The sequence below is a fragment of the Scleropages formosus genome, chromosome 6 (genome assembly GCF_900964775.1).
Source record: "Scleropages formosus chromosome 6, fSclFor1.1, whole genome shotgun sequence".
Lineage (NCBI taxonomy): Eukaryota > Metazoa > Chordata > Actinopteri > Osteoglossiformes > Osteoglossidae > Scleropages > Scleropages formosus.
Window position 1 is genome coordinate 14,476,306 of NC_041811.1, and position 26,684 is coordinate 14,502,989.

At 43.7% G+C, this 26,684-nt stretch overlaps 2 protein-coding genes across 12 annotated transcripts in view; both read right to left on the bottom strand.

Moving 5' to 3' along the window:
• Positions 1 to 1,005: 1,005 nt before the first annotated feature.
• On the bottom strand, positions 1,006 to 9,564 carry LOC108929942 (gamma-secretase subunit Aph-1b-like). The gene is made up of 7 exons (XM_029253023.1): positions 8,973 to 9,564; positions 7,305 to 7,475; positions 6,220 to 6,293; positions 3,912 to 4,034; positions 3,230 to 3,357; positions 2,451 to 2,574; positions 1,006 to 1,177 (listed from the first exon to the last, which is right to left on the bottom strand). The coding sequence occupies exons 1-7, from the start codon at positions 9,083 to 9,085 to the stop codon at positions 1,149 to 1,151; spliced, it is 762 nt and encodes a 253-aa protein (XP_029108856.1). The 5' UTR covers positions 9,086 to 9,564; the 3' UTR covers positions 1,006 to 1,148.
• Positions 9,565 to 11,986: 2,422 nt separating this feature from the next.
• Positions 11,987 to 26,684, bottom strand: part of tpm2 (tropomyosin 2 (beta)) — a 28,899-nt gene continuing 14,201 nt past the window's right edge. For 2 of the 11 annotated variants that reach the window (XM_018744778.2, XM_018744783.2), the window contains 7 exons: positions 23,020 to 23,153; positions 22,673 to 22,790; positions 21,098 to 21,168; positions 19,414 to 19,489; positions 17,917 to 17,979; positions 17,762 to 17,831; positions 11,987 to 13,257 (listed from right to left, as the gene is read on the bottom strand). In XM_018744778.2, the coding sequence (XP_018600294.1) occupies positions 13,175 to 13,257; positions 17,762 to 17,831; positions 17,917 to 17,979; positions 19,414 to 19,489; positions 21,098 to 21,168; positions 22,673 to 22,790; positions 23,020 to 23,153 (615 nt within the window). In that variant the 3' untranslated portion in view covers positions 11,987 to 13,174. Of the gene's footprint in view, positions 13,258 to 14,895; positions 15,144 to 16,082; positions 16,730 to 17,761; positions 17,832 to 17,916; positions 17,980 to 19,413; positions 19,490 to 20,224; positions 20,301 to 21,097; positions 21,169 to 22,672; positions 22,791 to 23,019; positions 23,154 to 26,684 lie in introns of those variants that run through there. The other 9 variants (XM_018744780.2, XM_018744782.2, XM_018744777.2 and 6 more) reach the window with 6 other exon arrangements.

Below are 26,684 nucleotides of genomic sequence, written 5' to 3' on the forward strand. Positions count from 1 at the left end.
AACAACTATGCAAAGTGTATGCCTCAATATTTCAGTATAATCTCACAAATCAGATGTGCATAGGAAACCTTATACCAGAGGAGAACAGAGCTGGTATATCAGTTGACATGTTAGTCTGTCAGTTGCCAGAGAAACCGTACATGAAGAGTGAAATGAAAAAAAATCTTGTGCACAATCACAACTTTGCAATTTAAAAGTTCAGTCTCACATTCAGACAGAGGTACTCCTTTAACCCCGACCCCCCATACCAGTCTTGAGCCAAAAATGTATCTGGGCCACAGACAGTCAGACTTGGTACCTCCGTTACATCACTGGGTTTCTGGAGCAGAATGTAGCCAAAGAAAATCCTGAAAACTACACACCTTACAGCTGAGATAAAATGAAAGACGGAGAAAAGGGAATGTTCTGGCGTTCTCCCCAGTGCACTAATTGCAAGTCAAACACTTTTTCACAAGTGACCCAAAACAGTCACCAGCATGCAAATCACAATTTGGCTAAAGCTCAGATCCTCAGGATTGGATAGTCCCCCCCCCCTTCAAAATAGGCCCAGGTTTTGGTAATCTGCCGTCTCCTGCTCCATAAAGGACCAGCAGCCCTTTCGACAGCTTTACTGTACAGGTCAAGTGGAGAGAAAACCATGTTCCTTCGCCAGCATCTCACTTTGCTAATCTTCCTTACTTTTTATTAGAAATGAAAATCAATTTAAAAAATAAAACTGCGTAAGGGCAATAACAAATATAAAATATAAATTTACTCAATCTAACAGCAAAAGGAAAGGAAAAGAAACCTTGATCCCTAGAGCTCAACAGATCGCCCTCTCTCTCTCACACACACTGCAGGTCTTCAGTGTGCATGATTGTGTTTACGAGAAGGAATACAGAACAAAAAACAGACTACGAACATGTTGTGCAGTTAAGGAATGTCCCTGCAGTTCCTCTCCCAGAAAAATCTGTGAGCAGCACTGCCACCAAGTCACCTGTCAGTTCATGTCACCTGCAGGGGGGGGGGGGGGGGGTACCTTTTAAAGTGTTTCCTCCACTGCAGGTCTGCTTTTGCTTGACCCCACCCAGCACTGCAGCAACACAAAGATAGATATACCTGTTCCCCTCTCTCAGGAGGATCAAAGTCAGTGAAACTCAGGACACCGGTTAGGAGGAATCCACACCATTTTTTTTACCTGTGGGGGGGGAGAGAGGAGATGCAGTCAAACCACCAGGGATCCTACACCACATGGACACAGGAAGCTCACATTTGCGAGCTCAGGGCACCGTACGGAGGAACTAATTTCAGACTTCCCAAGAATGCACCAAGCCCACACTGGAGTGGCTCCCATCAGCATTACACCACTTCCTGTCCCACACACTCATGCACTTGAGTGGGAGTTCATGATTTACACATGATTCACAGTGCCTTTCATCACACACTTTGGCAATTACCTCTGTGACAAAGCAGAAAACTGTCCAAACTTTCTCACTCATATTTCAAGGAAATAAATCGACTCTTCTGTAAAGATTTCACAGGATCAGTTTATCCCTGACAAAGGAAAGTGAGACAGACGCAGACAGAGGGCCGATTCACATATGCGGTTGAAAGGCAACCTGGAGACTCCTGGAATGAATCCCCACTCCTGCTACAGCAGGCTTGAATAACATTCTTACCTTGAATTAGTATTTAAATGGGTAAATCATTGTAAAAATTGCATTTCTAGTGTTGTAAATTGCTTTGGACAAAGATGGCACCTAAATGGTTAATACATGAGGTTAGTAATGCATGTAGGATAAACAGCAAGTAAAGGCATAAATAAAAGGTAAATGTTCAAACTAATGAACAGATCATTAAAGATTTGTTTAAGTACTGTATTCAGTACAATCAGTGAAACGATACGTCTTGAGGAGTCGGCCTTGGACTTTGGTTGAGCATTACCTTCTTTCCTCTCTGCTTCTCCTGCTTTTATTTTATGTCTCCATCTGATTTTTTACTGATGCCACTTGTAATTAGTCATGCACCTTAAAGGTGTCTACTTCTAGCACTTGACAGATCATATGTTAGGTGCACATAAAACCACTGCTGTCTCACAGTGCCCAGGTGGTGCAAAAGAATGCAAATTCGATCCCTGCTCAGTCTGTGTGGAGTTTACATCTGGGTTTGCTCCCACAATCCAAAGACACATATGCAGTAGCATCACAATTGCACAGCCTGACTGAATTTTGTCACGGTTGTAAATGGCATATGATATTTAAGTTATACACAAAGGTAACTTTGCTGGGAAGAGAGCCATGTAGTAATAGAATTTATTAAAGTAAATAAACATGGAATAAAAAGCTTTGAATTAGAAGCAAAACTGTGGAAGAAAATAAATTCCTCAATTCCATAGAATGGCAACACCTTGACACTTGTGCAGTATGGGTGTGGTGCCTGAGTAGAGCAGAATTGAAAGAAAGGAGACTCACACATCCAGACTTGTGTCAGGGTCTGTAAAGACCCTCCGGAGCTGAAGAAGGCCCACGCAGCCATCAGCACCATGATCACATAGGCAGGGGGCAGGCTGCCCTCATAGCTGGGGTTTAGGAAAGACTGCAGGGGGAGAAGGAGAGAGAAGAGAGGAGAAAAAAAAAAAAAAAGTGGTCAGCAATGACTGGACTGGCCACCAGTTAACAACAGGGCCTGTTCCCACTCACCCTGACTAATGAAGGAATAAATATTTTTTCACCTCTTTTCACTGGGGATTTGTCTGTATGTGAATGCATCATTCTGACAGAAGGCATGAAATTAATAGACCAGATAATTTCATTATTTATCTGTCCAAAGCAGCACAGTACTGAGTGTGTGCGCACATTACAAAGTGACTGCCCCCTTGTGGCCACCTTAGGGTATGACAGACTGCCAAGGAACTGGATAATATTTGAATGTGGAGGTGTACATTTAAAGAGGAAACAAATCATTGTAAAAAAGGCAGCGCTTGACATTAAAAGATAAAATGTCATTCTGCTTGGCTTTCCTTTAATTCATGCTTTTATAATACAAGAGGGGATGGGGGGTTGGGAGAAGCATTCCTCCTCAGTTAAATATATAACTTTTGTGATAAGCAGCACACTCCTTTGCCATGAAATATTCCCCATCATTAGATGTATATACACACAAGAATGTCCCATTATGGCTGCACTCTGTACCTGCATTTGCGGAGGCGTGAGCCAGAGTGACGTGAACCGTGGGTGGGGGGGCTACTCACCAGTCCTGACACAAGCAGGTGCAGTGCCGCCACGGCAGCAATCACCCACCAGCGCCTCTTCTCACAGCCGTCAAAGAACACCACGCCCCAGAAGGTGTGCAGCAACGTCATCGCCATGGTCATGAAGGCTAGAGATGCAATAGTGGTTATAGAGGTCATGGCACATTGCTGGTGGGTGAATAACCCCAACTGAAAAGCTCAGCATTTTCCCCAAAAAAAAAAAAAAAACCATTAGCTGGACAAGGACTAGAATGAACAAAACATGCTTTGTATGGTTACAAATAATTACACAAAATTGTGCGAAATATTCCGCATACCTAAATACACATCCCCCCCCCCCCCCCCCCCCCAAGGCCTGGTATAGAAAATAGTGAATTTGCAATCTTCAACTAAGCAAATCACAATCCTCAAATATAACAGAAAAAATACCAAGCAGACTTGCAAATGTATGCTTCCTGGTACTTCTTCCTTTAAATACATCTTAAAAGGTAAAGTTAACATGTTACACTTATTTAACTGAAAGGATGAATTAATTTCCCTGCTCACTGGCAAGTATTTGGCTGTAGATGACACCCTAACCAGGCAATTCGGTGAATAAAAGAGGTTAAACAAAGAAACGTTGTCCTTTCACTCCACATTTGCTACCAATAACTGAGTGGAAAAGGGATGGATAGAGAGCCACCTGAGGTGATGAAGTAATACTGCGAGTCTCCGTAGATGCCCACCGTGCCTGGGCCTAGGGAGTCCGACAGAATGTTGATCATGGAGAAAGCGCCACTCATAATGCCAAAGCCAAGTCCAGCAACTGCAGAGAAAGACAAGGCAGTATCGATAAGGTAAAACCCTCCATAGCATGAAGACAAGTGAAAATAACTGACTTACAGTAGCTGAGAAAGCGTATTATGTGTCAACAAGGACAGAGACCTGTTCGAACCTGTTCCTTCATTGGAAAGCATTAGTAGAACAACTGGAAATGTTACTTGTCCTGCTTCTCTGGACTTAGCCGCTGTCGTTGAATGTGCTCCGCCAAACAGTTGCACTGAGAAGGGCTCTAAAGCTCTTGACTAAAGAGTTGTTCACTTAAGATTCTGTTAAATACAGCAGATCAAAGATTGATCATTTTGTTCTCCTGAGCATCACATTTCTTTCAAGCACAGAGAGACTAAAAATCTTACTCAGCTGAACATGGTGGAATTCTGAGAGCCCAGAATGAAACTCAGACATGGGAGAGGTCTTGAATGCAGAGCAAGCTAGAGTCACACACTGACTCCACAGTTTCCTTTAACAGTTCCAGCAGAGACCTCACCTACGGGGTGACGGGAATCTGTATGGGCAATAAAACTTTCACTATGCATTGTCCTACGCCTGTTCCTCTGTGTCGGCGTGTGCTCACATGTCATCGCAATCTACCGCGCCTGCCTTAAACACATAACGCTGGAATCTGTTCCTCCTCTTGCCGTGCCCTTAGCTGAGTAAACAGTCTGACTGCTGCACATTCCAGGAATTAAAGACATACAGCAAAAATACAATTCAAATGGCAGATGTTTAAAGATACACAATGATGTGTTTTGGTTTACATCTGTTCTGTAAAGTTCTAAAAGTTTACAGCTGTCTGGTGGCCTCTCACAAAAGAGGGGAAAGTTTATGGATTTTTTTTTTTTTAAATAAATTTTTCAACACTTACAATCCAGAGTCAGAAAAACAAAAGGCAACCCAGGAGGAGGAAGCGCTGATAAAATGATTGCAATGACTATCTTTGTTAATACTGAGTGTAGTTTCAGTGTCCTCACTGTAAATAGCAGTGGTTAGCTGCTAAAAGTGGCAGAGGAAATAACAAGCCTAGCTGTTTCTAATTCTAGACAGCTACTTACCATTAACCAATCATTAATGCACAAATATGCAAAAACATAGCCATCATCATCATCATCCTGCTGTATGAACAGCTCCATGCATTTACACAACATAAGGACTTACACTTAATGTCCTCACCAGGCTATAATGGAATCAACTTCACCATGTGTGCTGAGCACAACACCCATTATGGCAGCAGGAAACGGCACACCACAGCTGTCTCAGCACAAGCTGAGTTCACACCTCACATACACACAACGGTTGCGAAGGAAGCCGACAGCAGAACCTCCATCTGAGTACAAAGGAGTCTGGACAGGAGGGGAAAGCCTCACATGGGAAGAAACACACACAGATCTGACTGGTGAGGCAGCAAAAGCACTCTTGTGTACTGAGGAGGTTAAAAACAAAGAACTCCCACAAGTCTGTCAAAATAAAAGAAAGCCAGCTACCAAAAACAATTACCATGTGTATTGAGTTTTTTTCTTAAAAAAAAAAAAAAAAAAAGCCTCTCACAGCCAAGCAGGAGGCCTGTACAAAAATTAAAGGTTATTACACGATATCATATTCACAGAATTCAAAGGGTTCATTTACTATTCTCATATATTTAAGAGGTTTAGAAAACTTGGTGGCAAATACAGAAAGAAATCATGACTGTGGTATATCCCTAGCAGTGTAAATGGTTGTATGTGTATATGTACATTCAAAAAAAATTATTTTAATAACGCATATAAATCAAAACAGGTCACTTTGATATGTGTATTACATTAAAAGGTTCCATGAAATTAAATGGGAAAGGCAGGTCCAGTTAAGATCACATCCAGGTACCAAATTAAGGTTAATGCTCCGTCAGAGCTTAGCAGGAGACCTTCTACTGCCGCCATTGTGGGGGTATTAAGCACAAATGTAAAAATGCAGTTTTATAACATTATTTAACAATGGTGCATTGTTACATAGACAGGTACCATAAATGTGTGAATCTGCTAAATATTTTGACTGCAGAAAAATACACCGGGATCAAGTTGGTGAGAACAATGGGTGAAAGCAAGTGTGGATTATCTGTTTCTATGGCACCTTTATAGGAGGAACTGTTTTGCTAAATAATATTGTAATGTTTTTTTGTAAACACAGGAAAAAAGTACCGTAAGCCATCTGCTGGACAGAGATGGGGGACAGGTTCTCCTCACTGATGGCTGCTAGTCCTTCATTGGCTTTCCTGAGGGAAAAGTGAAAGAAAGGAGAGAGGGTGGAAGGAAGGAAGGAAAAAAAAAAAAAAAAAAAAAAAAAAAAAAAAATCACTAAGTATCAAGCTTAAGACTGGTGCAAGCAGAATAAGAGACATTTCTTAAACACAGGGACAGTTTAGCTCTAATGAAACCTGAATTTAAAAAAAACTTCACACAGCATGACTACATTACATGCTGTGAAAGAAATTTTACCTGTGGATCTGCCTACCATGAAGCTGAAGGAAGTGTCAGTCAAAGCTGTAACCCAATTAACTATACCGTTTGCTCAAAATAACACACACACAGGTTTCTAGTGAAAGGACATATAGAAACTATACTTCTGCTCCAAGTTGAATTAAGTTGTCCTACTGCTTTGAGGTGGTCCAACTACCCATGTTGCCATTCACAAGTTATTCATTAACAAATGGAACCAACGATCCTCTATCACTAGCCACTTTCCAGCAGTAAACGGTATCTAGAAGGAATAAATGCACTGACAACAGTAAAAAGGCAAAACCAAGAGCAAGACGGAACAGTTCATGTAACACTTACGGAAATGGTACCTGAGTGCATTACACTTCAGGACACAAAGTGCTTATACTGTTGTAAACTTATCCTCATCAACACCAGCACAGTAGTGGCAAAAATAGTAGTTTCACATGATGGATGACAGAAAGCTCACCAGCTGATGAACTGAGGGGGCAAAATTCAAATGTTTGACAAACTGATATTTCCCAATAAGCAGTATGGGAAAGAAAGCGCTGCTTGGCCGTTTTTGAAGAGTGTGGCGCCAGCCAAAAGTTCTGGTCATTAAACACACCCCCCCCCCCCCTTATTGAGGACTTTCTCTGAAATTGTGATTGGGTGTCAGGGTTTGGTTGTGATTGCGTTCTCCTACAGCAGCAAGACTCCCCCAGCATTCAAACCTAGCAAATACCCACTGACGTTCATTGTTGCCCCACAACGCGCAGGGCTGTCCTGGGGTGCGAAGAACAACTGACCTCAGCAGCCGGTAGTACGCAAAGCGGAAGACCTCCTGCAGAACCACAGAAAACACGGCCCCAAATATGAGCAGGCCCTTCTGCAATGACACGTTCTCTGGGTTGCTGGCTTTCACTGCGATGAACCACACGAGGGATGAGAGCAACAGTGAAAGCAGCCAGAAAAATGCCCTGAAAAGAAGAAAAACACAAAATTCATCTTTCTCTTTAGTAAAAAAACCATTAAAACGAAGATAAAAGAACAATCGTTTCCAAGTCAACCATCCAGATTACAAAAGATGCCCATTGTGTCGCAATCAAGAGTGCCTGGAAGAAGTGCAACAACTTCTTGTGAAATAGCTGAAGATCACCATGACTAGTCATCGGGAGACCAAGCAGATTTTCAGTTTCCTTGCCGACATTTACATTTATTTATTCGGCTAATGCGTTTCCCTGAAGTGACGCACAATGTTAAGATGCTTGCAACGATATACCCATTTATACAGCAGTGTAGAACAGCTGGATGTGGGTTCCACACCTAGATCATTTGATGCAAAAAACTCAAAAATTAAACCACCTAAAACAATATCAGAATTAAAGACTAATTTTCCTGAAGTTCTTAAAAAGGAATATATTTAAAACTTTCAAAAAAGCTCATACTCTGATATCCACAATTTTACTTCACATTTATTCATTTAGCAGATGCTAAATATAATGTTCTCCAAAGCAACTTCCAGTGAACACTATGTAGCATTATCAGCCCACATCTTATCCACCAAAGGTTGCTTACAATGAGTTACTCATCCATACACCAGTGAAACACAGTCACTCACTCACTGACACACCAGGGGATTTTTTTTTTTAAGAAGTCACCAATCCCCCTGTACAGCATGTCTTACTTCTGATGACTTCATAATGGGGAAAGACATTAAATAAAGGCAGTTACTAAGAATGCAAGAAGTGATGCCAGTAGTCCAACTGAAGGTGACATTTGGGCAGTGAAGCGTTGAGAGCGCACTCACTCACAAACTTTCAGTACCCAGTCATTGACAAGAGAACTGCCCTCATGAAGAAGAAGAGAAAGAAAAGGAGAAGAAAGAAAGAAAAAAAAAAAAAGAAAAAAAAAAAAAAAACAACCACACAGTACAGCTGGTAGTGCAGTGGTTTGAGCTACTGCCTTTGGACCCAAAGGTCACAGGTTTGATCCCCACCTCTGGCTGTAGTGCCTTGTGCAAGGCACTTACCCTAAATTGCTCCAGTAAAATTACCCAGCTGTAAAGTGGGTTAAAAAAAAAAAAATGCAAGATTATAATAATTGTAACCCTACACTAGTAACTAACATTGTAAGAGTCGCTTTGGAGAAAGTGTCAGCTAAATGAATAATCATGTGATGTAACTCAGAGCTGAGAATGAGAACACACAGATACTATAGGAAAGCAAGACTAAAATTCGCCTTCAAAACCGACACTTTTGACAACAAGTTAGTACCCTGACCACTATCTATTGCCGATGAATACTGCAGGAGGTGAGAGACTCGAACCTGCAGCTTAGGCTAAGGTTACCCGCCCACACCTCTACCCGTAAAGCTTACTGTACTGTGAAGACACGCTACACAGAGAGAGAGAGAGAGCAGGGTTCTGGTAAACGTGAGTGAGTGAGGGGGAAGTGAGGGGCGTCTCGCGCACTGACCCGGCGATGAGGATGATGACGCGCAGCGGCTCCCGCGCGATCGTGAACACAAAGAGCGCGAGCGCGGGCCCGAAGGCGATGAAGGCGCACCCGAAGAACACGGCCACGGGCATCGCTGCGTGCTCCTCAGTGCGCGCCAAAAAACGGCCAACTATGAAAAATAAAGTGAAATGTTTCCCGAAAAGAGGGAATTCTCGCCTCGCCTCCACACACAGTCGGGTTCGGGTGCTAGTAGTACTGCAACCCCGTGCGAAAAGAACAAAATAAAAAAAAATAAATAAAAAAAAACCCACTACATTTACCCGTACAACAAATAAATTTACATGATTATCCGCGAGGGCGCTCCCAACTCTTTCTACACGTAAAACTGGACGCTGCCGCGACCATTTGTATCACCGCCGTCCATCCGGCCTGGGCGCCTGTGTTCCCATTTCCACTTGCTCTCAATTATAACCAACCATACATCGGTTTCAGGACCCCGTCCCCCTCCAGTTATTTCAGGAACTTGTGTCGAGGTTCCCCTTCACAGCACCGCTCGCCATTTTTCGTTCACTCGTTTTGTTTGCGCCGACTTGTTTCGTGTCCTTCCGGGTTTTACCGCCTCGATACGTCATATCCCGCGTTCGCGAGCTTCTTAAAGGGCCCGCCGTGCCTCGCGCAACACGTGTTCTTATTGTCGCTGCAGCGGTTCCGCGGGAAAGAGTCAGGGCTCCAGACGCGCTGCCCTCTCTGGACTTGTTCGGGGTGCCGCCACAGTTCTTCTTTTTCATGCGAACAGATTGTGTGTGCGTGCGCTGAGATTTTATATCTAAGTGAGGGAAGCCCTTTGAACAACCCTGTCGACCCCCTCTCTCTCTGTCTTTAAGTTTCGAAAAAACAGTTGGAAAAGCCACGATGAATGATGATCGGTCGTTTAAAATTTGCAGCCAAATTAGACTTAAAAATAGTCTTACACGTTTTCTTTGTGCGAACACGGGCTGTGGTGCCCGAAAATACATTTGATTTGAGATTTAATATGTAATGAATTATCTATTTTAGAGTTTGGTGTGTAAAGATGGCTTTTTTTGCCAAATGTTAAACCGGTCTGGCGTTTTAATAATAAGTGTTCACTGCAGCATTGCGCGCTTCACATTTGTATCAATCACTGATTGGATCAATATGACAAATCAAATGTGTGCGTTTTCAAGCCGGCCCTTCAGTCTATTTTGTAGTGTCGGGAACAGCATTATCATATGGTGACACGATGTATGTATGTTATTTTTCAAAAGACGATAAAAAATGATCCTTATGAAGTTCAGAAGGACTAATTGATAAATATTTATTACATATTATTGTCCACTTTGGTCACAGTCGAGGCAACATTACTGCACTGCAAAGAACAGTGGTCCGAATGAACACCATTTTTCAAAGGCACACAGTAGCAGGTTTGCACACTAAACTGCATACAGTTATTTACCCGGTTATAGCAAGGTAATTTTTACCGTATCAATGCAGCTTAAGACAGAGCAGGAATTCAGCCTTAGGCCCTTCAACTGCAAGGCAAGACTGTAACCACTCCACGACTCAAGTTACACATTAAAGAGGCAGAAAGCTCTGCACGAATTGTTGCCCATGAGGATTAAAGGACCTATATTGTAATTATTTGCCACTGAATACAGGCAGGTACAGTCAGTCCTGTAATTATGGCCCAGGCTGCTGTTGTAAGCCAGGTTGTCTTCTGTAGACTAACCCACGCTTGACTGCTTGACTGGAATGACCGAGCAGCCCTGAAAACTGATAGCACAATGGCTATAAAGTGACATAAAACACAGTATCCCGCATGGGCAGAAGCGCTGTACGTTGACATAGGTTTGTCAACACATACAGTAAGAAATGAGCTGCCTTTCCGCAATACAGGAAGCACAACTTCTATTGAGTTAGTCATTTCGGCAGCATAATATAGGTATCCTCACTCAGAATCACACACACACACTTTCTGACCTGCGTGTCCCATACTGGGTCGTGGGGAACCGGAGCCTAACCCGGCAACTCAGGGCGTAAGGCCGGAGGGGGAGGGGACACACCCAGGATGGGACGCCAGTCCATCGCAAGGTACCTCAAGTGGGATTCGAACCCCAGACCCACCGGAGAGCAGGACCCAGTCCAATCCACTGCGCCCCCTCACTCAGAATCATGTTGCACTATTTTATATGTGTAGTTAAACTCTGAAGCATTGTAAAACTTCATAATCATGTATTTTATTGCAGCAAAGGCCTGGTATTCCCTCCATCCAGTTTCAATAAGTTTGTCCTGATCAGGGTCACGATGAACTGGAGCCTATCCCGGAAGCACGGGGCGCAAGGCTGAGGGACGTGCACCTTGGGCAGGACGCCACACCATCGTAGCACTCACACACAAACACGCTCTTATCCGTTCATACACTACGGGCAATGTAGAGTCACCAAATCACCTGAACTGCTGGAGGAAACCAGAGCACATGGAGGAAACTCGGCCAAACAAGGGGAGAACGTGCAAATTCCATACAGATTGAGCGGGGATCAAACCAGTGTCCTGGGACTCGAGTGTAATAAAAAAAATTTTCTTGGAAAAAAGGTAGTTACTAAGAAAACGTTTCAGTATCTTGTATACAATCTACATGCTTGCAGTGTACAGGGTGAAGACGTTCTCTCTTGTGTTGGAGAAAAGTAATGTAAATAGTGTATAATGGAGACCAACTGCCTAATTGTCCTCCAAAGGGGTTCAGTATCAATATCTTATTTTCTGCTCTGTAATGTTGTACTGAAACTAATGCAGACTTTCCTCTCGTAGATCCAGACATGTCACTTGCTGAATTGAAGCCTAGTAAGGTGGGTGGGTGGGGGTGTGTGTGTGTGTATACACACACACACACACACACGTTATAGGGAGTAAATTATACTCACACAGCAAAAAATACATTAAATGTACACAAAAGACTTCTATCTTTAAATCACTTGAAGAAAGCTTGCAGAAGAAATTGCACAGGATACATACTGTATGAGGGCAACAGGATATTTATTGGAAATTATAAACTTTGAGACATTTACATGGTTTATGATAAAAATTGCTTTGACTTAAAACTTTAAGGAATACATTAATGTTTTCTACAATTTTCTTGTTCAAAAACAAATTTTACTTAAGGTATAGATATTTGGTACTACCAGGTACTCTAGGGACCAGAGGCATGGGAATTCCAAAGGGCATTTCAGTTAAGACATATTAAAATCAAATTGCCTACGTCAATGAGGTTTAATTAACAAAAAAAAAAAAAAAAATGAACAGAACAAAAACATTTGAACATATTTAAGATGGCAAGGAAACTTTTCCCCACTAACAATTTCTAGTACATTCCATAAAAAGTTTCATTTCACTGGTATCTGAGATTAGAAAACATCTACCATTTTCTCAAATTCTTACAAATAAAATTTTAAGTAGAAACAATGGTGTTAATTATAAAATACTGCACTTGTTTCTTTAGCTGACATTTATACATTTTCAACAAGCTTTGATACCTTGGCAACACAGCACTTTTAGAGCTCATTTTAAATAGCTAAACCAAAATTTATGTTGCATCGGAAAGCAAATTAAGGCAATATCGTAGTGTAATTTTCATGGATTTCAGCTGTAGCAACACACAGATGGACAAAACAACTGAACAATAAGACCCAGACTTCATAGTTTTAAGTTCACATCAAAGCTTGTTGGAAGGTAGCGTCGCAGTCAACAGAAATGTATAACTTTCAACTTTTAAAATGAACAAGTGCCCTCTCTCTGGGAGAGAAACCTTCAACAGTAAGAATGAAACAGGGTAAGACTAATCCAGATGCTAATCACAAAGTACAAACTTGCTACGCATCAACTACCCCATATGCTGTGATAGGCACAAAGGTGACTAGTTCAAGGGCTCCATGTCTGTACTGTGTGATTAGCATGAGTGCGAAAGTTTCGCTTCTGTTTAGCCCTGAAGACCAGGCATGGCGCAACCACATTTGAGCAAAAGAAAAAAAACTCCCCAAAATTCAACTACACATACAAATTGGACAATAAGGACTTTCCCTTCATCAAGACATGTTAACATTGGGACAGGGGGTGAAATGTGTGTCAGTGAGGAACAGGCCCTTCAGTAAAGCTTTATTCTTGGTTTGCCTTCTCTCCTCAACTCTTTTGGAGGGCTCACGTGCTCTTTATAAATTGTTTAGTTCCTGCAGGGTCTGGTCCAACACCTGGTGTAATCGTACGTTCTCCTCTTTACCTTGGGCCAGTTTCTCTGGTGTTGGGGAAAAACAAAAAGAGAGAAGATGGTTGAACATCCAGGGTAGCAAAACTGCCTTTCCCATGGGGGTGAGGGGATTCGTGGAGGGAAACAACATGATCGCACACTGTATACCAGATTTACACACACATCACATTTACAAGTACATTCCAAAGAGCAGCAAACACTTGCAGCACATGCAAAGTCCTCTATATAAATATGTTACTTCATCAACTGATCCAACAGAACCAAGGAGGCAGCAATGGAATAAAATCCCAGCCAACTGTTTAACCTGACAGCAAGCAGGTGAAGAGGCCACCAGCATTAATACCATGAACCCTGTAAAAGGTAGCATTCTGATGGGCTTTTGAAATGACAATGAGTCAATACAAGAAATTTCTGGGTCCAAATGCAGGCTTTAACAGAGCCAGTCAGCACTCCAGTGCAGAAATGCAAGGTGCCATGGGGAAGAGGATTAACGGGACAGGCATCAGTAGTTCTTGGGGGGTTGTAAGCTATGTATGGTTTAGGTTTCAGTGCACACAATGAGGTACTTATAGAGTCTACCAAGCCTTTTTTCCCCACATTGATGGTAAAACAGCACAAGAACCACTCCTTAGTACATTTAGTATACAATAAAATTAAATCATGTTATGAAGTGACACTTCATAAAAATGTTAGAAGAGACAAAACCAAAACACTTACCAATTGTAATAAGAAGCTGAGAATAAAACTGGAGAGTTACCAATTCTGAAGCCATTCTGCCCAACTAATGGGTACATTAAAATCACAAATGTATCCAAAATTCAGAGCAGACCAAGCTGTAGAAGTGCAGGAACTAATACTGACACAACTGATATATAGGAAGAGAAGCAATTTTAAAATAAAACCATTCAAAACAAAAGCATGTGCGTAATTTCCACCTAAGCAGGTCTTTATATGTTAATAAACTGACACAAGTAGACATAACTATAACCGACATAGAGCTGTTTAGGGTGAACCTCACCACGGCTCGCTCACATTCACATAAAATGTTTGCCACAATGTTATTCCCATTGTTCTCAACAGGTGGTGAACAAACAGCATGAATACACATTCGCGTCAGTCAGCAGCAGGGATTTTCTAACAAACTTGTGTCTGAACAGTACCACCTAGTCAGGGTCCTTAGAAAAAATAAATATCCAGTTCAACTATACACATAAGACTTGTGCGGGCCAGCAGGGCCAAGAGTCCACGACAAAAATAAGGGTGTATTTCCTGACAATACTCACTGAACACCAAGTCCGCTGCGGTTGGTAACTCAACATGTCTGTTATCGGTGTCTTTCGGCAAGCAAGTCTAAAGACTCTGGTGTAGAAGACTAAAGCAATGTCTTCAAGTGGTTCTGTGTGTGAAAAGCAGAACTATTTGAGTGAACCTTTGACATATGACTTTTTGTGAATGGGATCAAGGCATGAGATATAGCCTGCATGAGACGCATTACAAAGGTATCATGTCTATGGGGCATGCGGGGCAGACAGGTTTTACATGCACCGAGTGCGGTTTTGAATATGCTGTCAGAACCAGTGTAATCCCCACACACACACACACACACACACACACACACACACACACACACACACACAAAATCTCAAAGCCAAGCACTGATATATACAAAACATTCAGGTCAAACGGGCTCAACGCACTAAAACTGACTAAACGGACATTTCTCTGGTCACTAGGAAGAAAAGAGCGCGTTTCAGCGGGGCGATGCGACAACTGGTTCACGGCACATTGTAAGGCAGGGAGCAGTCGGCAACGCGGCGGGCGTCGCGATGCAGCTCAGCCGTTGAGCTCACTGAGCACGACCCTCAGCTCGTTACTGAGGATTCGGTTTTTCTCCACCTCCTTGTGGAATCGGTCTGGAGCCGAGAGCGGCGCAGGGAAAGCGAGAAAGGGGAGAGAAAGACGAGAGGAGCGTTAGTGCAAGCGAGCTCACAGGCAGGAAACACTGGAAAGGCTGTCGACTTTTTTTCCTGGCATTACTACAAGGGGGGACCGAGAAGAGCATGCCCTCTTTTACATCAGCAAGGACACAGTGAGAGAGGGAAGTGGAAACTGTCAGCAGAGACTAGCAGGCGGAAAGAATTGAGGCTTAACAGGAAACCTGGCAGGACAGCGAGAACCCAGTTGCTTCTGCAAACACATCCATTACTGGATCTCACACATGGATGGGGGTTAGCGCTCACAGGTGACAACAAGCAAAGCAGCTGTACGTCAATTTCCACACGCATTTTCCTTGAATTATCCAAAATAATTGATTAATAATAATAATGGTTTGCTTTGAGAGGTACTTGCAAAATGGTCAGCGGCATTACCCTTTATATAAACAGCGACTGGGCTGCTGGGTAAACCCATTCTTTAAGTATTCAGAATGCATCCAGGAAATGAGTTTTGTTCAGAAATGTGTGTCACCGTGATAGATAGGAGGGTAGGGTGGTAATGTGCCAAGGACATGAGCCACAGGTATATCTACTTTAACTACGCATTGGTACAAGGCAGAGGAAAAAGCTCTGTGACATATTTATGCTAAGGATTACATTTACAAGGACTGTTAATCGGTTTTTAAGTTCATTACTCTTCATCTCATGGCTGTCTACACCAAACGGCATTAATATAACATCATCTACAGCTCAGTCATGCTTTTCATAGGACTGCTATCCAGACAAATGAACAACATTTGCTGAATGCTGGAGGGACTAGTGTGACCCATTTCCATGTATGAGATAAATTAATTAAATACATGAATAAATAAAAAAATGGCAGTGACATGCATATAACAAAAAAGACAAGGAAGGAAATTAGGAGAAAGATGTTTATTACAGAAGGAGAAAGAAGAAAGTAGGGAAAAAAGTGAAACCAAATAGAGCCCAGAGAGATTATGACCATATCTCAACAGATGTCAATGCTGGAGGACTGACTGAACTGTAAGAGCTTAGCTGTGTGTTCTAACATGCAAACTGCTATTAATGCAGCTTAAAATTTGACAGAGAAAAAGGAAAATAAATTAGCCAGGGGAAGACCGTTCGGACTTGAGTAAACATTGTTTTACAGGGAGATTTTATTGGCCCTACAACAGTATTTTGTTTAGGACTTCACAGCACTGTACCCTTAACGGTATAGCTTGATGTTACTTTGTTTACTGTATACACTACCCACAGCGACTAAGGGAACAGACAGCAGTTTTGTCAAGAAAAGAAAGACAAAGAAAAAGAAGGAAAAGAAAGAACACACTGGAATGAAGACCAATGGTGAGGGGCACTGAAGTCCAGGGCTGTCTGATGAAGGGCAGTGAGGAAAGGATGCAGGAAGAACAGGAGGAGGAGCAGGAGCAGGAGGCATGGAGAGGAGCTGCAAGGAGGCGTCTACAGTGTGGTCATGTCATTGAGCGCAAGGTCCAGCTCTTCGCTGAGAGCTTTGCCCTTCAGCTTCTGAGAGTACACTTCATCTGTAGGTCCCAGCATGAGGGACGGCACACGCGAGGTGGGGGGGGGGGGGGAACACAACAGGATCAGCGATAGGAAAAAGGTGAATGAAAGAAAGTGAAACATTTAGATGACCAAGCACAACAACGGAACCAAAGTGCTACCATGAAGCCAAAAAAAAAAAAGGTGTGGTGAAACTGGTGACTGAGTCAGCATGCAGAGTCCAAGTAAAATAACAGATCAGTGCTTAGATATTCATTTGCTAGCACTTTGACTGATATACAAAAGAAGCTAAAGAAACTCAATTATTCCCATTTTATCATCTGAAACGATATTTATTAAAAAAACGCAAGAACCCGCATTTTAAGTATTTACTTGCTTTGACAGTCACGTTTCAACAACATTTCTAAAATCACCTAAAAACATATTTGATTTTCATGCATTCCTTATAACCATTATGACCATGTCCACTACTGTGAGTCAATACCTAAAAATACCTATAAAAAAAAGACTTCCGTTCACCTGTTATGAATTCTGACTAAGCACTAGAAGAGCATCCATTACATTACATTTATAAATGTGAAAAGAAAAACGAACGCGGTAGTGCTCAAACTGTAAACTTTACTTATCGGGTATACTAGTGATCCATATGAACTTAGCAAATAAAATCTGAAGCGAGGACTCGTAACCAGTATATTTGCAAAGACACACAATAAACAAGTATAACATCCTTTACAGTCACTAGTTCAGAGTTATGATTTTCTGTTCAGGCTGAATAAATGCTGTTTTAGGTCCTAAATACTGCCCGAATAAAAAGAACCAAACCCTCAAGAAAATGTCAAGTTATGGTTAATAGCTATGTATTAAGTATGAAAATACATGATGTCACAATTTTTTTTCCCTTTTAGTTAGAATCATTGCACCTTATAACAATGAGAGGTAAAGAATGAACAAACTTTTAAAAAGTCAGGATAAAAAGGGTCATTGTTACATGCCATTTTAAGAGCATGTGAAGCCTATCAAAGCATACTCTTGCAAATACAATGAAAACATACCTTCTAAGTCATCAATAGTCTTCTCAAGTTTGGCAACAGATCTTTCAGCAAACTCAGCACGGGTTTCAGCCTATTTAAAAAAAAAAAAAAAAAGTATCTCATTCCCAAGAAGACAGGAGAGAAAAATACTACTTAGTAAGTAGAAAGTCACCAACCTCTTTCAGTTTTTCAGTAAGGACTCTGATTTCTTCTTCATATTTATCCTCCTTTTGTGAATACTAGAGGTATTAAAAAAAAGTATAGAGTTTAGTGCTTCTCATTTCTGCATGAAAATATTCAGACATACTATAAAGAATTACATATACATTATGCATAGATGTAATTCCCTACATAGGTCACAAACAATTCTCTGCCAGCTGTCTTATACCATTTCTTATATTTTTCCCCTAAATCTTCAGCCCAGCACAGTAATCTGTAAATGTGACACTGACACAGGTGAGCCCGCCCGCCCGGCCGGCCCCCCCACACACACACACACACACACACACACACACACAGGGCTCAAAGGGTGTGCATTCCTCTTACTCACAGTGCCACAAGGCACATCTAGCACCAACTGGCTGGCACTAGACCCCCTCAAAAGGATGCCCTCAGTGTGACCTGTCCCAGACTGGCAGGGATGATGTCATTTATCTTCTACCATGGATTCAAACCACCACCTAAGCCACAGGTCTCGGAATGTGTGCCAGTACTGGCTGAGCCACTATGAACCGCCGTGTGATCGAATCCTCGAGAGAGTTCAAGTCAGTGAATATTTATACCTTCAGGCACACAGTAATACACGTGTATAGTCTTAACCTACAACATATTGAAATGATGCTTATACACTTGACAAAAAGACAGTAAAACATGTCTGGGGATGTACTGGCATTGGAAGACACAGACAGACAGAAAAGGGTCAACAGACAGGAGTCTGGCTAGGCAAGAAAAAGGCAAGAAAGAGTAAGATATTTATACAGCAAGTAAGCAGGAGTGATTTCCATCTGGGCCACAGGTACTAAAATTGAGGGATATGGAAAGTCTGCGCTTGAGGGTACTAAATTTACCAGTTACAAGTGTAACTGACAGCCATTCCAACGTGCCTGTTGTAACCCACGTGGAACACTTTGACAAACGTGAAGGGGAATGTGTGATTAATTTGAATATTCATTTAATCCGTCGATTGCAGTTTGTTTGCACGTTTCGTTTAATGTGCAACAACTTGTTCTAAGCAAAACTGGATTTTGAAAATTACAACAAATCAGTAGTTCTTAATTTAATGTTACCCAGAAAAATGGCACCAGTTGGGCATTTGAACATCACAAATGAAAAAACGGGAATGGAATATAGCCATTCATTTAATCTAAAATCATAGTTTTTGGTTGCCGTTGTAAGCACTAACTCTCTAGGACTCAAAACCTAAGGGAACAGACAGGGAGTCCTAACTGGCCATCTTCCAGGCCAATTCTAAGCTGGCTCTCTTCACTGCTTCACTGTTTTTGGCTATTGCCAGTTCATGTTCAGTTTCCCAGTCTCCAGTGCTTCCATGATATGAAAACAAGGCTTACTTGTTAAAGACCAATGAAGACTGACAGGGCTGTAACTTAACTATAAAATAGTGCCTAGTGGGCATCAATGCTTCAGAAACGCAGCCCACATTTTCAGCTGCCTACCTTCTCGGCCTGGGCCTCCAGAGACTTCAAGTTGTTGGTAACATTTTTCAACTCTTCCTCAAGGTCACCAGATTTACTGTCCCACAGCAGGAGATGAAGGGGGAAAGAAGAGGAGAAGGAGAGAGCGAGTTGAGACAGCGGAGAGCAGGGGAAGAGACAGTGGAGGAGACACCCGACCCAGATGGGACATTTAGAGATGAAGTCGTGACTCTGTCCTGTTCCCACAGGAGGCCGAACCTCCTTACAAAGGGGGCAGACCAGCAAACTTACCTTTCCCTCCATATCATGTTCAACAGGCCAAGGTTAAGAAAAGGCTCTTGATGGAAAAAAGCTCAAAAAAGTCAATACCAACTGGTTAATAACAGGGTAGATGGATGATTAAGGCTCAATTAACTCAACGCAGATTTATAAACAAAAAATTAACTGCTTCCAATATCAACATTGACTTAATGATGTACTTCCATAAGAGCATCAAGGGCATTCATGGCAAATTTGTTAAGTGCATAATTCAGAGAGTGGTTTTCCATCAAGGGCCCTTTCTTTGCTATCAGAGCTACCCCCCTCTGTGTACGATATGGACCGGGTCTTCGTTGCCTGCAGGGACATCAGGCAACTTCACAGGAACAATGAGAGGGGGGAGGAGGAAGTCACACAAAAGCGAAAAGTATGGAGAGGATAACTCGGAAGGAAGTCTGGGAGCTCCATATCAGTTGACAGGAAGAGGAAACAGGACACGGTGCTAGTCGGAAGGAAGAGGAACCAGCCGGAGACACAATGAGACACTAAGGTGGCCTGTTGACGGTACGAGTACCTCTTCCTCTGTGGACATCAGGGATTTCAGATTCTGGTCCATTACTCTAAGCTCTTCCTCCAGCTGCCTGATTCGACTGTGTTAGTCCACAGCGAACGGGGTTGTGTTGGAGGAAGGGCAACACAGAAGGTAAGTCCCACACAAGTGCATTCAAGCATGCATTGCAAAACAAAGGGGAGAGGATAAACGGAGGAGCCGCTCTGCGGTTAGCGTATCCAACTTCTCCCATTTGACGCATGAACTGCGCCGAAGGCACATGACACTGAAAGAGTCACAAGCAGCAGGTGTAAAATGGACATGGGAGGCAAGTGGTGCGAGGAAGAGATCAGCAGCACCAAGACTGCAACATCAGTTTTAGTAGATAATATGAATTTATTGAGCTCTATGAACTAACACAAGGGTGTTTTCCTTCCAACAGTTTAAAAGATGAAGAAGATGCCCATAAGGCAGCAGGTTTTTTTTTTTCTTTTTGAAATCTAAAGTGATATGTTAATTTTTCACGTCTTTTTTAATTCACTGAAATTACTAAGCAAAACCAGTTATCTGCTGCTTTGTGGAGCATTTCGGCACCTTCAGACATCATGCATCATTCACCAAAGACACCATATCATTTACTGTGGTCCTGAGACAATGTTTTCAGCAAACTCAGTAACTGTAACAATATACCGAAAGTATGGCACCGGTGTGCAAAAAAAGGATTATTAAATAAAATAGATGCAAATAAGACGTGAAAAAAAAATTAAGAGTTAACACAGCAAAAGACTGAGTGACCAAACAAAGATATGACTAGAGGAGTATTAATGGGGTTTTGAGAACATATGACTCGACTAGGCCAAGACCATAATGGCTGGCGGATAAAGAGAGGAAACTTACGCTTCGGCCACCTCTGCACGCTCCTCGGAACGTTCCAGATCGCCCTCCAGGATGACCAGCTTGCGTGCCACCTGGCGGGACACACAGATGACCTTTCAGCAGCCATGTCTGACACTGCGTCAAAGCTACAGCGAGCCAACGAGAGCACTTATGTTTCAATCACACCCTTCAGATAAGGGCGTTTGTACAAGAGGGGGCAAAGTGGCTCACAGCCCGAATAACCAACCCCTTGGCCTCCAGAATGAGCATTTTCAAAAAGCTGCACCCACACTAACTTTTATTCCGCTCCTCACCGCCAGCTCGGCAAGTAGCAATCCCCTATCCTGCAAAGTGCCCCTCACAGGCCGACGCGTGGCTGAAATCCAGGCCGTGTTTGCACACAATATGCTCCGTGTCTGTAAGAGGAAAAGATGAGCAGGGGCCGGGCCTGCAGGGACGAGCAAGTCGGGTTTTTTGGCTCCGTTTCACTTCTGATCTTCACACGCGCCTCCGTGCCTTTGACTTAAGGGCCCTTTTCCACCGAAAAGAGCGCATCTCAACTGTTAATTAGTACGGCTTCCCTCCGCAAGGAATCCGCGGTGTGTTTATCCACAAATAAAGCCCTCCTTCGGCACGGGCGCAGCCAGACATTCATCAAACACGATTATTTCTGCAGCTCAGAGTCTGACTTTGAGACCTTTGTCTCTGGTTTCCGTGGACAGCCCATCAAAGGGTTACAAAGAGCTCTGTTAAAAATAAAATAAAGGTCCCCCTGCGGTAAGTGAATTACCACAGCACATTAACCAACTCCAGATGCAGAGAAAGGAGCCAAGAGCCAAGGAGAGACAGGAATGTTAATGCAGCACCAAAGGAGCTTCCCTCCCCCATTACAACTGCATCACGTGCAGCGGTCCACTTAGAGCCGCCGTGAACTCCTACACCTTGCCTGCTGTGCCAAGGACACAAAATGTGCCCGGTGTTTTCCATCGTCTACAACACACGGAACTCCGCCACGGACGGTCCCAGGCCTGGCTGAGAAAGGAGGAGGATTGGGCGTGGGGCTAGCTACCCCACACTGTAAAAACCTTGCCAGCTACAGAAATGCCAGCAAGGAAACTTCATGACATCTCAGCTCTTAGGGACACCTGGAGAGCCCTTGCTGGTGGCCTATGCCCCAGGAGGGGTGGAAGGCGTACGACGACGTATGCGAAACTGGTTAATTACTCAGATTTAGGTTCGTATGCCTGAAGTGGATGGATTCCTGAGTAGGAGCAGATAGCGGTGGCTCCGTTCTTGAAGCCCACAATCCTGCAGACTTTTTAAAGGCATCACTAAATACTTAAATACTTGGTACGCATGCATTATTTAGCACAATAATTGAATGGTACGGCTAAGTTATTGAGTGAAACACAAACCAGAAGTCTCCCTGGCAGGGCAGCACCGGGTATGCCTAACATTTAAAAACAGGAAGCTTTCCTGCCACCAGTCAGCTAGACTCACAAAAGTACAAAAATAACAATACTGTCTATTGTAGCGCAACTGAGCATTAATATCGTGGAACCGCCATCTCAACGGAGACCGCGGACAAAGACATACCTCTTCATATTTGCGGTCAGCCTCCTCAGCGATGTGTTTGGCCTCCTTCAGCTGCATCTCCTGGAGCTCCATCTTCTCCTCGTCCTTGGTTGCCCTGTTCTCAATGACCTTCATGCCTCTGGAGGCATGGAAAGAGTCCATCAGCGGATCACGGGTTCAAACAGACATGAATGTTGAGACTTCAGTGGAATTAGGGAAGGAACTAACACCAGATGAAGATGTGACTCGTGATTCAACTGTGCCCAAAGGTGTGACCTCGCTGCGTAAGGGGTCACCGCACACCATACACACCGTGTGGGCAGATAAGCCTGATGCAGGCCAAGCCATGGGGGACGAGCCCACCTCACCTCTCGCTCTCATCAGCCGCCTTCTCGGCCTCCTCCAGCTTCTGCAGCGCGGTGGCCAGCCTCTCCTGGGCACGGTCCAACTCCTCCTCCACCAGCTGGATGCGGCGGTTCAGGGAGGCCACCTCAGCCTCTGCCTGCGGGAACAGGGAAAGGACCAAGCTGGAGACATAAAAGGCATTTTGTCACGAGGGGGTGGCAAACACAGGAAAGTACACCGAATGGTGGTTAAGACTTTAAACCTACAGGTTCCAGTCCCAGGAAGTGCCCCAAAATAACCCTTGGAAGGGAGCAAGTAATGCACCGGTACAAATATGGGCTTTAAGTTGCTTTATTTACAAAGGACAATTTTAAAAACCACCTCATCTGATCCAGAAAGCAGACTGGACACCTGATTTAGCGCGGGTTACACTTATGTTACAACAAAACTGGTAATGAGCAAAGATTTAAATGCCAGTTTTTAGGGAGAATCCCCTGTTAAAGGTAAGTGAGCAAATAAGACTTTGAGAGGAACCTGCACTCAAGAGCAATAAAAGTTGTTTCTTTCTCAAGTCTGGTTTGGAACAAAGGGGGGGGGAAGAAAAAAAAAAACTGACCGACCTCTGGACTAAGACTTAAGTGAAAGCACTTAATTTGTTGACGAGCCATATTTTTAAAAACATGGAATGTTGGACGGTCCAATTCCTATGAGCTCATACAAAATCACTGCGTCGCAATCTCGCCGATGTTTACGGATATTTTACGAGAAACGGCCTCGGCATAAACGAAACCCGCTTCAAACCTTCACTCCCACAGCTGGGAACGCGGAACCTGAACTGTTCATTTTCAAACACAGTCGTCACCATGTGACACGAGAGGTAAAAGCTCACGAGGTGGGAGCTTTGAGGAGGAGGCCGCCGGAGCACAGAGCGCGCGCGGTTAACGACGAACTCGGGCATCCCGCTGTCCGGGGCAGGCGGGGGAATCTGCTCCTGCGCATGCCGAGACAGTGGTGGGGGAAGGGCGGAGGGGCACCGCCTGTCCGCTTTCTGGAAGCACTCTTTTGTATCTGTGCCTCCGAAGGGCTGTCCGAGAGGACCTGCCGAGCGTCCCGGACACTCCTGTTAGCGGGACCCTCACAGGCAGCAGCAGCAGCTGCGAAGAAGAGAACATTAACGCAGGCCCTTCCGCAGATAAATTTTTGCCTTTGCGCTGCAGGTTTAAGTCGAACCGCCGACCTCACGCAATGCAACACGCAGCTAAACGGAAACAGGCTACCTGCTGCAGCCCGCCCAGGTAAATCACACCAGTACCGGTGAATCAAACATCTCCAAGGTGCTGAGTGATGAGGTCGCGGGTCTGGAGGGAAGACCTAACAAAGGCTTCCCTGTGCTCCGTGCGGGGGGAAGGCTGCCGAGATCCCCATCCTGCACAAATCCTACTTCCCAACCTACCCTCACCTGAGAGGGACAGGGTGCGAAAGTCGCAAAAAATCGTTTATGTGTGGGCTGACTATTAATTTTGCGTTTATTAGGGCGCAACCTCAGTCACAAGGAGACAGGCGGTTGCACAGGAAATTTACTTCATAAGGGTGCTGATAAAGAACTTTTCTTTTCCCCCACTGCAGCTGAAAGCCAGCTGTCAAATGCAGTACCTGACGAGACGTGTTATTCCACAGGACGTGGCCTGACGTCCACCCGCCTGGACCAGGGTGCCATTTCAGGTTCTGTGCCCGCAGCGCGAGCAGGTCCGAACCTCTCCTGCGCCGTCCTCCCTGAGCTTTTACTCCAAGTGAGCAAATGATTAACGTTCACACGCAGCCTAGGGAAAGTGCCAGAACAAACAGAGCCCAGTTCTGGGGAGTGTGTGTGTGTGGGGCCTCAGGATACGGGGCAGAGTGACGAAATAGCAGCTGAGCTCCACATCTCTACCTGGTCCATTAATCTTTAATGCGTATTTTTTTCTTTTCGCAGCTGATGCGGCTGACAGCACAACAGGACCTTCTGATATGTTGGAGTTCGGTCACTAAACCAGGTTCTGGAGCCGCTCAGGTACTGCGTTCCTCGGCAGAGCACAACGGCAGCCCGTCGAACCCCAGAGAAGGACAAAGGCGGGCGAAACGCACGCATGACCGCACCACTGGCCCGCGAGACACCCTCCTCCGCTCTCCACCAGCGGCCCGAGCCTTTGAGAAGTGGAAAGGGCAGCACAAGGTCCAGTGTTGCATACAGTATATACACCAACACACACACACACACACACACACACACACACACACACACACACGAGATGCCACAATACAACTGGAAACACACAGCATGTTGTGTCTGTGACCTCACGCACCCCCACCTTGGGGTTACCGAGAATCCAGAGCTCATGTGATCTTGACGGGTTACTTTTCAAGGCACAAAAACACCGATCCTGCATATTTTGATGCAGCCAGATGATTCATTTTAAACTACGTTATTAACATTGACCTTCTGGCTAAGAACTCTGCTGCATTAACTCGAAAACACAATTAAACGGGAGACCGACAAAACGCGAAAGCTGTAGTTTTAAGGTAAATATTAAATTTGTTTTTAAAGTTGATATTCATATTCAAAGAAATTGAATTTTTTTTTGTGGAATAACTGACCTGTTATGACAACTGAGTATTTTTCTGTGGGAAAATCTGTGCTGTTTATTAGTAGTGCTGCAGTAGCAACGACACACACACACACACACACCCATCCCCCACATTGACCTCAGCCGGCCACTTTTTACACGTTAGCCCTACACATTGTGCTCGTCTATTGTGCTCCTATTGTTCTCGACAAGATGACGCACTACCTGTGTGTTACTCGTACAGTACGAGGCTGTGTATCCTCAGCCAAGAGCTCCACGGCTCTGAATAATTCACAGGAAGCTCACTGAATGGGACTTCACTCGCCTCGTAGAGCGTCGCCGAGGAACGGTTCCTTTACTCTGTGTGTGTGTGTGTGTGTGTGTGTGTGAGACGACAAAAGTGCTGAGTTGGAAAAGCCCTAGAAACAGGGAAAAAAAAAACCTGAAAAAAAAACAGAGGATCCAACGACACAAAGGGCCGCTAACGTGAATACTCACACAAGGGCCAATGTAACTTTTACCGCACTGTAACCATACTGTTACCGCAGCAATACCGCAGCACCATAAGCAAACACGTTAACAGTTGCGTTACAGGGTTGTTTCTTTCAAAACCCAACACTTCATATCGACCCCACACTAACGGTAAGTTATAGAGCCATTGCCAGTGTAATATTTACACAGTTATTACAACATTAACCATTACACCGTACTAAGAGGTGTACAACCAATGCTACACCATAGTAATAACTGTGTAAATACTACACTGCAGTAATTGTGTGCCTGTGTAACATTTACAAAGTTATAACTGCAGCGTAACACCTAGCACAATGTAGCAGCTGCACTTACTACAAATACTTATTATTGTAGTGTAACGCTAGTTATACACCCATTACCGCAGTGTTACACCATTATTACTGTAGTATAACTATAGTTACACCTATTACTGTAGTCGTGTAATAGTAGACACATTACACCATACCGTGGTGTAACAGTAGTTACATAGTCATTACTAAGTTACACTATTATTACTATACTACAACAATATAACTATGGTATAACAATAGTCTACTAGAGAAAAACTGGAA